At 38.4% G+C, this 13,033-nt stretch overlaps 1 protein-coding gene across 2 annotated transcripts in view; it reads right to left on the bottom strand.

The window, feature by feature from the left end:
- LOC126756547 (UDP-N-acetylglucosamine--peptide N-acetylglucosaminyltransferase 110 kDa subunit) overlaps positions 1–13,033 on the bottom strand; it is a 118,020-nt gene that overhangs the window by 11,548 nt on the left and 93,439 nt on the right. For both annotated transcript variants that reach the window (XM_050469687.1, XM_050469688.1), the window contains exon 8: positions 1,859–3,587. In XM_050469687.1, the coding sequence (XP_050325644.1) occupies positions 1,859–3,587 (1,729 nt within the window). The remainder of the gene's footprint in view (positions 1–1,858; positions 3,588–13,033) is intronic.

Here is a 13,033-nt window from a genome sequence, read left to right as displayed (position 1 = left end):
CAGGAAGTCGTGACCTTCTTGAGTCATATGTAATGGAATCATTTCTGGCCACTCCCGAGCAAATGGCAATCAGAGAGCTTTCCTCACGTGCGTGAACTTCTACACATGACTCTATTCTCCTAAACCAATAATTATGTTTTAATAATAAAAAGTTTTAATTTTTCAGGAACCGCGTCAACCAGCCTTTTTAGGGTAGTGTCCGATATTCTCATAGTTGCTGAATACCACTTTCTTTTAAAGTCTTGAAGGTCTTTGGTGCCTTTCATCTCTCTTTTTACTAAAGCTCAGTATCTCTCCATTGGCCTTAGTTCTAGACAGTTATGTGGATTCGCTTTTTAGGTACTACCTAAAATTTCTCCATTTTGCTGGAACCGTTCTGAGATTGTTTTGCTACAGTGACATGAAGCGAAGTAGGGCCAAAAAACATGGACACTTCATGATGGCTTAAAAATTGGAGCAGTCTCTTTTCTAAACATTACTTCACATGTATTTCGCTGCTGATTGTACCCGATGCAAATTGCCTGCCACACAAGAAATTTTTTGCATTTTGTAACTTCTTAGCTTTGATTCAACAATATTTCCTCTAGAATTTGTGTCCAGTTAGCTGAGTAAAGTCAGCTAAAACGTAATTCTTGTTGTCCATTATGCATCAATCGAATTTCTTAACAAAATCATCCGTTGGCTTCTTAGCTCGTTTTCGGTTTCGTTACGGCGTTTCTATCGGAACTTTCAGTACCTTGTATGTCGTTAGCCCAGCTTTCTTCTTCGTCATGCGTACGACAGATTCTGAGGAGCCAGCCTTCCTCCCCCGAAATGCTTGGGGCTTTCTTGAGAATGGTCACAACGTTCTTCGCCTTCTCACAATTATGTGGCCTATTCTATTCAATTTACAGCGCGGACAAGAACCCGCAGAGTTGCATTTCGGTTTCAACTCGAGTTGTATTCGATTAAGAATTAATGTAATAAACTAAGAATATTATTTTGTGTCGATCGAAATTAGTTAACGAATTAATAATTGGTTCGTTTCCGAAGCCTAAGGAAAATATTAGTATTAGTTTATTAATGAATTACTTTGCAAAATTAGGAAATGTCAACTTTTTCTGGTTGGTGTATGGTTATACTTTGTGTACATTGTGACAAAAAGGTACCCGGAAATTGTAAATAAAACGCAAAACACTTAATAATGCAAACGCTTCAATACGGCCAAATTGAACTCCTTGTTGACCGTCTGTCCCACCGAACCAAACTACGAATAACGAATATAAACAAGTAGCATCACCTTGATTTTTGAGCGGCTTTGGTGTGGTTGTTTTGGTTTGGAATTTAATTTGTTTCTAATATTAAGCACAGTCTAAACTCTTATTTAAAAATCCAATAATTTAAACGACTATTGAAATTTACTGATAAAACCAGGGACAGAAAATAAGAGTTATTGCATAATTTTTGACTAATAAAATCATTATGAAGCAAGGGTCGGATATATATGATGAAGAAACAGAAACCTTTTAAAATTTGAGTTTTATTCTTTCTTCACAAAATAATCGTTTAATTATAATTTTTATTTTTCGCTTAGAAAATAAAAGTAATTTGACAACAGTTAGTTATTGCTCACAGAATAACAGTTATGCGGTGAATTATCATTATTATAAAAGCAATAAATAACTGTTGTTAAATAACTCTTGTTTTGTAAGCAAAAAATAAATATCGATTTATAACGATTATTTTGTGAGGAAAATATACTTGTCTAAATAATTTTAAACTTTTTTGCCCATTTCCTCATAACAGTTACGGTCGCTGCGTAAAACATTTATTCATAACATCAATAAAATAAATGTATGTATGTATATTTCCAACTCACCATATGCTTCGACAGATTTTTTAATATTCTGTTCTCCAACTGCAGGGAATCTCAACAGCCATAGCACTGAATTTGGCACATTTTTCAAAATCGATACCCAAGATTGTAAAGTTTGTGGGTCTATCTTATACAACTGATTGAAGTTGCAATATACTATTGCTTCGTCAGGTAATAAATATTGTCGGCGAGTTGTAATGACAATGTTTTGTGGTACTTCTTCCCCAGTAGCAGCTTTGTTATTTGTTTGGGTAGTAGCTAACCCATTCTGAACAAGAATCCCATTAAGAGATGTTTGAACTTGACCGGAGGCAATCATAGATACAATTTGGGTAGTACTTGGTAATTCTGCAACTTTATGTGTAATTTCTAAAGGTTTCTGGGCATTTACTATCTCTCGCACTTCTTTGACGTCGGTACTCTCTACTAACGGTGATAAATCTGCTGCATTTATGACGGCAATATTATCAGCTACACATGTTTGTTGTTTATCGCAAACTATAATACGTTCTTTGAGATGGGGAAACATTTGCTTATGATCACCTATGAAATATGTATTAGGCATATATGCCAGCTTTTCACTGTATTGTGAAGCAAGTTCCGGAGGACTGGTAACACAATCGGTAATGATATAATCCATAAAACTTGCACCACTAGTACCCGGGTATCCTAGCCACATAACTTGCACTGGAGCGGGGCGTAATGCAAATATTTCGTTGCGAGCGCCTTTAGTATATCCATTCATATTAACTAATATGTGAATTCCATCCGAATAAATGCGATCAGCAGCTTTACCATTGCACTGAATTTGAGACAAATCTACGAAATGTTCAGCCTCGCGTATGATCTTATATCTAAACGTTGTCCCATCATCTGAACTTAAAGCATAACAGAAAATCTCAACACAGGATTTATCATGAAGTCCTGGGATTGATTGCATTAAATGAGAGGTAGGATGGTTGCCGAAATCTGAGCTTACATATCCAATGCGCAATCTACCATCAGTGGGCAACTCCCGTGAAAATTTGTATGCGGGTTTGTGGAGGACATGAATCTTTTCTAAGCAAAGGTTTGCATGTCGCGTTGCTATAGCCTTGCGGAATTCGTGTGACAATGGATATAACATTGAATGATGTGGATGTACAGAAGGTAAACGATTTTTTTCTAATTGATCTGCTACAATGCTGATAAGTTTCTTCATTCGAGCATCATAATCCGTCCAGTCACATACAATTTGTAAACAATGAGCTAAATTGCAATAGGCGTCGGGAAAATCTGGTTTTAATTTCAAGGCGGTTCTATATGACTGTATAGCATCAGGAATATTGCCTGAATCTTTGTGTATACTTGCAAGGTTACTATGAGCATCAGCAAATGCGGGATTTATTTGAATCGCACGTGTATAACATTGTAGCGCCCCATTAATATCCTGTAGCTCTTTTAGTGTGTTACCCATATTAGAATAAGCATCCGCAAAAGTTGGCTGGATACGAATAGCTTCTTTATAATGCATTAGAGCCTCTTTTAATTTTCCTTGTTGCTGCAATACCGAAGCCAAATTGGAGTGAGCAGCGGCAAAGTCTGGAAATACTTCAAGCGCTTTAAGATACAAGCGAGTGGCTTCTTCAATATATCCTTGCTCTCGCTTGATATTGGCTAAATTATTAAGGGAATCAGCATGATTTGGGCACAAGCGTAAAGCAGTATTGTAACAATCTTCGGCATCCTTAACCTGTAAAAATAGTAGTATTTTTAAACTTGAGAAACAATACAAATTTTTCATATTATAATTAAATTATTCACGAAAGTAGTAACGAACATATAATAAATTAATTAATTAACATCATTAATATAATATCAAATTGGTTTTCTTAAAGATGAATTTACAAAAACACTGAATTTCTTTTAAGCCATGCTTTGTATAAAAATATTAAGTGCTTTTCAGACACTTCGCACAAATCTGTGAGATATTGCTGAATAAGCAGCAGCTCGTGGCCTAATCCATGAGTTTAACCGTGGCGAAGTTGGGCGTAGCCAAGTTAAAAGAACTCAAATGAACCCTGCTACCGCTTTGTTTTTCTCCAGGTAGCCCATGTAGTTTACAGGGTGAAGTCCACTGTTTCGACTTTACTTGGTCTCTGGTGTGAACACCGGATCTTTGTTTCGTGGACAGTCAAGAAACGACACAGAAACTCCTTTAAAATTTGCTTAAATAACCCCAACAGCACTTTTGTTGTCTGGGGTGAGCAAATGGAGCACCAATCGCACCGGCAGGCATCTCTTGCCTAGTATATATTTCGTACAGGATATAAACCTACACTCTACACTCTCTTTTACTATGCCTGAATTATAAAAGGTTTAATCATTATTATCGACATGTTTATTTTGATTCGGTTTTTGTTTTGTGACTATGTACCCGGAAATTGTAAATAAAACGAAAAATATTTAATTATTCTTCAATATTGATTTTGTCGCTAGTCCCTACAAGATAAAATTTATTTATGCCAACGATTTTTCCAGTCCTCGAAACACTTTTCGGGATGGCCTTTAGCTCCTTCATCGGGACCGATGGATTGTCGGCCGAGCTATTCAAATACGGCGGTGAAAAACTAATAAAAAGCATGCATCAGCTTCTTTATAGAATATGGTCGGACCAGAGCATGCCCACGATCGGAATTTAAGTGACAAGGAGACCCCACAATCTGCGTCAGCTACCGTGGGATAAGCCTCTCAACATCGCATATATGATTCTATCGAGCGTATTGTTTGAAAGATAAAAGTCCACCGTCAACAAACTGATTGGGTCTTATCAGTGTGGCTTTAAATCTGGCAAGTCAACAATTGACCAAATATTCACCATGCGCCAAATCTAGGAAGAGATCGATTTCAAAGCTGCTTTTAATACGACAAAAAGAAGCTGTCTTTATGCGGCGATGTCTGAATTTGGTATCCCCGCAAAACTAATACGCCTGTGTAAACTGACGGTGAGCAACACCAAAAGCTCCGTTAGGATCGGGAAGGACCTCTCCGAGCCGTTCGATACTAAAAGAGGTTTTAGGCAAGGCGACTCCCTCTCGGGTGACTTTTTTAACATACTTCTGGAGAAAATAATTTGAGCTGCAGAACTTAATCGAGCAGATACAATCTTTTTTAAGAGTGTACAGCTGCTGGCATAAGCTGATGATATTGATATCATTGACCTCAACATCCGCTAACGTTAGTTCTGCTTTCTCCATGTTAGACAAAGAAGCAAAGAAACGCAGAATATCTCTTGCCAACAAGTGCTACTTCGAACTAAGTGGGCTATTGAGAAGTAAAATTCTCTCTCGACGGGCAAAAACCAAACTCTATAAGTCACTCTTTATTCATGTCCTGCTATATGGTGCAGAGGCTTGGACGATGACAAAAACTGATGAGTCGACATTGCGAGTTTTCGAAACAAGAGTTCTGCGAAATATTTATGTTTCTTTGCGCGATGACCACGCGAATATCACATTAGATGGAACGACATAGTTCAGCGAATTAAAAGACAGCGGCTACGCTGGCTAGGTCATGTTGTCCGGATGGACGAAAATATTCCAGCTCTAAAAGTATTCGACGCAGTACCCGCCGGAGGAAGCAGAGGAAGAGGAAGACCTCCACTCCGTTGGAAGGACCAGGTGGAGAAGTAAAAGTAATTTATACAAGTAAGGAAGCGCTAAGTTCGTGTGCAACCGAACATTTTATACTCTTGCAACTTGCAAGAATTAAAGACAGGGAAATATTTTAAGCTGTAAAGTCACCCGGAAGTTCGAAAATCTTGATACCAAGTACATGGGGGCTAAGCGAAGTATTGGTCCGATTCAAAAAAATTTTGACACACATACGTACCATTATAAGAAAAGAATGATCCCCTAATTTCTGATATATATATCACACACTGACCGACAGTTTCGATCAAAATTCAATTATAGGCACCGGGGTTTTTAATATTCGGCAACGAACGGCTTGAACAGTTTTTATTGATTTTAAACAATTTTTGTACATAAGGTGGTATATACTAAATACATTATTCGTGCAAAGTTTTATCCTATTATATTAATTGATTCTTGATTTGTGTACTGGAAAATAAACGAATCAAGTGAAATTGAAAATTGTGCAATATGGGAAGTGGGCATGGTTATTGTCTGATTTCGTCCAAATGTAGCAAACACAAAAATTCTTAACAAGGACTATTTTAGTTCAGTGTACCATTCAAATTTTTCACGGAGGCGGAGAGCAAAAAGACCTCGAGTTCCCGAAACACAAGATTAAATGTTTGTGATTTATAGCACATTTTTTGCACATGCATTTTCTTAAATTTTAATCAACATTATTACACGTTCTTCGCGAGATAATTATTGCATTATTAAGTATTAGCTGAGCATCATAACAGGATTGCAGCACTGTGGTAATTATTAAGCGACTCGAACAGCAACAGCGGTTCTACAGCAACTTTTTAGGTGCAAATTATGCAAAAAATCGGCAACTCTGAATTTTTGTCAGTTGCTGTACTGCTGTAACAATTACGTTTCTCGGACGTACCCATTGTTTCTTTAATAAAATCTATTTAATTTCAAATTTTAACAAATTAAATATTTCGTATTTATTTTAAGAAATCCGGCATCTCCACGCTTCGGCAGCCGCCCTACAGCCCAGATGTGGCCTCCCCGAACTTTTTTTTGTTGCCTTGCCTGAAAAGGCAAGTATTCTGAGACGACCGAGGGGATCCAAGCGGCATGCACCGGCTTCAAGGATATTCCGGAGAATGGCTTTCATGACGTTTTCAATGCTTGGAAATCGGGCTGGCAGCACTGCATCGACGCAGAAGGAGCCTATTTTGAAAGTTTTTAAAGAATTGTAACGATTGGTTTAATACAATTTTTTAAATCGACTCAATCCTATTACTTTCCGGACAAACCCTGTAGACTAGTTTAGGCCTTTGCGATACCAGATGGAGTTCACTTACTAAGTCATAGAGAAGTGGTCATCGTTTACGATGCCTGCGCTTGACGCGAATTTTAACAGACTCTGCGGACTCACTATCGATACCTCCTCCATTGTATCATACTGTTGGGACCAAAGATGCTTACAGCGTAGTCTTGCTTATTGCGGGACAAGATATGCTCCATTGTTTCCCTGGTGACCTGCTTTAGGAATTTAGGAAAGTCCTTGATCGCCTTTTACTTGGAAGTGGCCAGAAACGATTCTTTTACATATGGCTCAAGCAGCTCACGTCTTCCGGTCTTTGACCAAGTATCTTCTGGGTAGCCTAAGAATATCCGTTTAAAGGCGAGCTAAAGTGAGAAGGCGAAATGTCCCCTACAAAGGGTTGTGCGCTCCACGTAAAAAACACTCCCAATGAAAAGGAACAAAAAGCCTCGGAAGAGAAACCCCCTTTTTATGATGACCATGGCAAACGAAATAAGGACTACGATTTAAGGGCATGCACCTGGAATGTCTGGTCCCTTAATTGGAAAGGTGCCGCTGCCCAGCTGGTTGATGTCCTTGTGAAACAATGTGATGTGTGTGGCTGACATCACCTGCACCTATGAGAGTTGCCCCCGCCGCAATGTCAAAATCGTGCTTGGCGAATTTAGCGCCAGGGTGGGTAAATAAGGTATCTCTGGCGCAACAGTCGGTAAATTCAGCATCCACGAATGGGTTGAGGCTGATCGACTTCGCCGCGGCCCGAAACATGGTTATCTGTAGTACTAGATTCCAGCATATGAAAATACATCAAGCCACCTGGTCGTCAGCAGATCCATCATGTTGTGGTAGACGGAACACGTCTCCAGTGTTCTGATTGCCGTGTCGCAGGGGAGAGAAAACAGACTGCCTATCTCGCAACGTTACGATCGACCACAAGACGTGCAGGATAGGATAGATACCGAGAGTTGAAGCGGGAAGCGAGACGCATTTGCAGACAGAAAAAGAGAGATGCCGAAATGCATGATTATGAAGAGCTTGACGGGGATAATGCTCGAAAATTCTACGAAAAAATGCGGCGACTAACAGAAGATTTCAAGACCGGAGCATACTCTTGTAGAACCCGAAAGTCTGCTGAAATTATGGACGGAACATTTCTCCAGCCTGCTGAATGGCAATGATTGCATAACGCCAGAAGAAGGCGAACCCGATTCTCAATCGATGACGATGGAGCAGACGTTCCATTGTCCGACCATGGAGAAGTTCGAATAGCAATCACCCGTCTGAAGAACAACAAAGCGGCGGGGGCCGATGGATTGCCGGCCGAGCAAACACGGCCGCGAAGAACTGCTAAGGAGCATGTATAAGCTTTGTAAAATATGGTCGGATGAAAGCATGCTCAACGATTGGAATTTAAGTGTCTCCAAATTGCCAAATCCACAAAAAGGGAGATACCACAATCTGCGCCAACTACCGTGGGATAACCTCCTCAACATCGCATATAAGGTTCTATCGAGCGTCTTGTGTGAAAGATTAAAGCCCACTGTCAACAAACTGATTGGACCTTATCAGTGTGGCTTCAGACCTGGAAAATCAACAATTGACAAGATATTCTTCTTCTTTATTTGCCAATTCGCATTCGAATATTGGTGATCATATAACATTTAATAATATGTACAATATTAATAAGCTTAATATTAATATAATAATGTATTGTTTACATGTTAAATATATACTATATATTGCATATTGAAAGAAAAAAATAAAAAATATCACAGATTTTGAATTATCGCAGCATATTTCTCGCTATCTCTCGCCACATCTATAAGGTTGCCAATGTTCTGGATTCCTGTCCATTGTCGAATGTTTCGAAGCCACGAAAGTTGTTTACGGCCAATACCCCGTTTTCCTTCAATTTTTCCTTGGATAATTATTTGTAGGAGCTCATACTTAGAGTGCCTCATAATATGTCCTAGGTAGGCTGCTTCTCTTTGTTTTATAGTCCTTAACAACTCTCTATTGCGGTTCACTCTTCTCAAAACTTCACTGTTTGTAACTGGATCTGTCCATGGGATTTTTAGGATTCTTCTAATAAGCCATAGCTCGAAAGACTCTAGCTTGTTCATATCTGTGATTTTTAGAGTCCACGTTTCCATCGCATAGAGAAGTACTGTCCAAACATAACATTTTAAAAAACGTATTTTGGTTGTGTTGTTGAGGTCATGGCTACATAATATGTTTTTGTATTTGAGAAAAGTTGTTCGCGCAAATTCGATTCGACATTTTATTTCTTTTGAACAATCCCAACTTTCATTGATCTGACAACCAAGGTACTTGAAATTTTTAACTCTTTCGATTGGATTGTTATTAATCATGAGGTGTGTGTCATTGTATATGTTTTTCCTACTAATAATCATGTACTTCGTCTTGTTTATGTTAATGCGTAGGCCATATTCGTCACTACATAAGTTAACTCGGTTTACAAGTTCTTGTAATCCCATCAAGCTATCGGCTATAAGTGTAGTGTCATCTGCATAGCGTATATTATTTATGAAAATACCATTAACTTTCACACCTTGATCAATACTGGTTACCGATTCTTGAAATATTACTTCCGAATATATGTTAAATGACAAGGGTGACAGAATGCATCCTTGTCTTACACCTCGTGAAATAGATATTTCTTCGGTTATATCACCATTGATGGTTACATGCGCAGTTTGTTGCCAATACAGATTTCTTATGCAACGAATCTCTTTGTCATCTATTCCCATGGAATGAAGAATTTACATAAGTTTATCGTGTTTAATGGTGTCGAAAGCTTTCTCATAATCAATAAAGCATAAAAATACATCTTTTTGGACATCTTTACAGCTTTGAACCAAGACTTGCATACAGAACAATGCCTCGCGTGTTCCAAGACCTTCTCTGAAGCCAAATTGCGTCTTACCCATTGACTCTTCACATTTCTTATATATTCTGGCGTGAATGACTTTTAGAAATATCTTAAGAGCATGTGACATTAGACTAATTAGTATGTACTCACTACAATGTTTCGCATTATCGTATGGCGTATTCACTATGCGCCAAATCTTGGAAAAGACCCGTGAAAAGAGAATCGACACACACCACCTCTTCTCTTGCACGAAAATAAGTTGACTTCATGCCGCGATGCCTGAATTTGGTATCCGCGCAAAACTAATACGGCTGTATAAACTGACGTTGAGCAACACCAAAAGCTCCGTCAGGATCGGGAAGGACCTCTCCGAGCCGTTCGATACCAAACGAGGTTTCAGACAAGGCGACTCCCTATCGTGCGACTTCTTCAATCTGCTGCTGGTTGAGCAGCAACCAAAAGAGGTTTCAGACAAGGCGAGCCCCTTTCGTGTGACTTTTTCAACCTACTTCTGGAGAAAATAATTTGAGCTGCAAAACTTAATCGAGCAGATACAATCTTTTTTAAGAGTGTACAGCTGCTGGCATACGCTGATGATATTGATATCATTGACCTCAACATCCGCGACGTTAGTTCTGCTTTCTTCAGGTTAGACAAAGAAGCAAAGCAAATGAGTCTGGTAGTGAACGAGGGCAAGACGAAATATCTCCCGTCATCAAACAAACAGACGTCTATCTTGGAACCAGCATCAGCATCAACACCAACAACAACGTCAGCCTCGAAATCCAACGCAGAATATCTCTTGCCAACAGGTGCTACTTCGGACTAAGTAGGCAATTGAGAAGTAAAGTTCTCTCTCGATGGGCAATGCAGAAGCATGGACGATGACAACATCTGATGAGTCGACATTGCGAGTTTTCGAAACAATAGTTCTGCGAAAGATTTATGTTCCTTTGCGCGTTGGCCACCGCGAATGTCGAATTAGATGGAACTATGAGCTGTATGTCGATGCATGCGACGACATGACATAGTTCAGCGAATTAAAAGACAGCGGCTACGCTGGCAAGGTCATGTTGACAGGATGGACGCAAACACTCCAGCGCTGAAAGTATTCGACGCAGTACCCGCCGGGGGAAGCAGAGGAATAGGAAGGACTCCACTCCGTCGGAAGGACCAAGTGGAGAAGGACCTGGCTTCACTTGGAATATCCAATTGGCGCCACGTACCGAACGGGTTTTCGAGCAAAATTTAAATTATAAAGTCTTATCTTACTTAGTAGGAAAAATTATTCAGTGGAGCATGAATGGAGCGACTACCATTATGTGCAATTAGATACTTATCAAAGAAAATAACCCTGATGTAATATGTATTCAAGAGACTCAGATTCCAATAAGATATTTTAAAAAAATAATCTTACCCCAAACAATACTTTGGCTACTTTTTTAATTTACACAACATACTATAGTACAATCTAACAAGCAAGGAGTTGGTACACTAGTTAAAAGATACATATCGACGAAATTTTTAATATAACTTCAACACTGTCAACCATAACAATGAAATTAAAAGTTAATCATTCAATTTGTATAGTCAATACATACAATTCCTCCCCAACAAGCGTTTAACGAAACTGACCTAAGGTATATGTATAAACAGCTTCTCAAACCTGTCTTATGAGTTGGCACCTTCAATATTTGGAATCCACTTTGGGGCTCTCCCAAATCAAATGCAAGAGGCTTGATAATTGAAAACCTTACAATAAACCACAAAATGACATTATTTAATAATGGCGCTCCCACACACTTCTCAACGCATTCACCTTTCACCAATGTAGACCTCCCCTTTCTACCCCCGAACAGTCTCCCAGAATCGAGTGAAGACTTTTTTCCGAACTTAAAGGTGAACCAATTTTAATCAATACTGGTACCGAACTACATGCTACAAAATCTATATAAGTATATAAAAATCAATGCCACTTTCTTTGTAATTTCATCACTCATAAACGGCTGAACCGATTTGGCTGATTTTTTTTTTGTTGTTTTTGTTATTATGAGGAGAAGGTTCTTAGGTAAGAAAAAATTACGAAAGTTACCGGAAAACCCCTAAAAACACCCCTTTTCTTTTTCCCATACAAACGTATATATTTTTACGTATGTATACATATGTACATATGTAACGCTAACGTTCGAGAACGGCGGAACCAATCTTCATGAAATCAGAAGTTGTTCGCTGTGGATCTGGAAAGGGTTAGATATAAAAAAACCATATACTTTTCATAAAGAAAAGTCGAAAAATTGGAAATTTCCAAAAAGTGACTTTTCATACAATTCTTTTTTGTTTTGTTTTTCAATATTTTGATTTGTAAATTATTTTAATCGTTCAATTTCGGTCGTTTGCTTTTTTATTCCGGTTATTTAAAAGAATAATTATTGAAAATTATTCAGCGAAAGCTTTATGTGTGTTTCAAACGAAGTGATCATATAAGAAATTAGTTTAAAGAAAATGCCGACACGTCCAAAATCAAACATAGGTCGACGTACTCGAAATGCTCGGGGCGTGTTGTCACAAAGAGTATCACAAAGTACAGTGCGACGTCCACGAAATAGATTTGAAGAAGCTCATCATGCAAGAAATCCAGCAAGACCTACGCGAATATGATTACGTCGTGTTTTCAATCGACTATAATGTACATGGATATACTGGAATGATGGATGTTATATGCCCATGTTATCTCGGGTGAAACGGCTGGAATGTGTTGCGCTAACGGGAAAGTAAAATTGCCGGAATTTGAACCGCCTCCTGAACCATTACAATTATTAATTTACATCACCAGAATCGAAACATTTTTTAAATCATATACAAGAGTACAATTCGTCTTTTCAAATGACTTCTTTCGGCGCTACAAAAATTATAAGAGATCAATGAATTTATGGCGAAAAAGATCCGAATAATTGCCGGAAAACCCCTAAAAAGATCCCTTTTCTTTTTCCCATACAAACGGAACGGCTGAACCAATCTTGATGAAATTTTCAGAGGCTGTTCGCTGTGGATCGAGGAAAGTTTAGAAATAAAAAAACCGTATCCTTTTCGTTAGGAAAAGTCGGAAAATTGGACTTTTTTTCATACAAACATTTTTTTTTCAACTTTTTTCCTTTTGTTTTTCAATTGTCAAATTTGTCGTTTGCTTTCTTTATTCCGGCTACTCAAAAAAAAATTATTGAAATTTATTCAGTGAAAACGTTATGTGTGTTTCACATAAAGTGCTCAATTACAGATTAAAATTTGTTACGATGCCACGAAGAGGTCGCGTTCGTTTTGGCATCAACATAAGTATG

This window comes from Bactrocera neohumeralis, chromosome 4, assembly GCF_024586455.1.
Source record: "Bactrocera neohumeralis isolate Rockhampton chromosome 4, APGP_CSIRO_Bneo_wtdbg2-racon-allhic-juicebox.fasta_v2, whole genome shotgun sequence".
NCBI lineage: Eukaryota > Metazoa > Arthropoda > Insecta > Diptera > Tephritidae > Bactrocera > Bactrocera neohumeralis.
The sequence above is the reverse complement of the archived record's forward strand: the minus strand, read 5'-3'. Positions and strand labels throughout refer to the sequence as shown.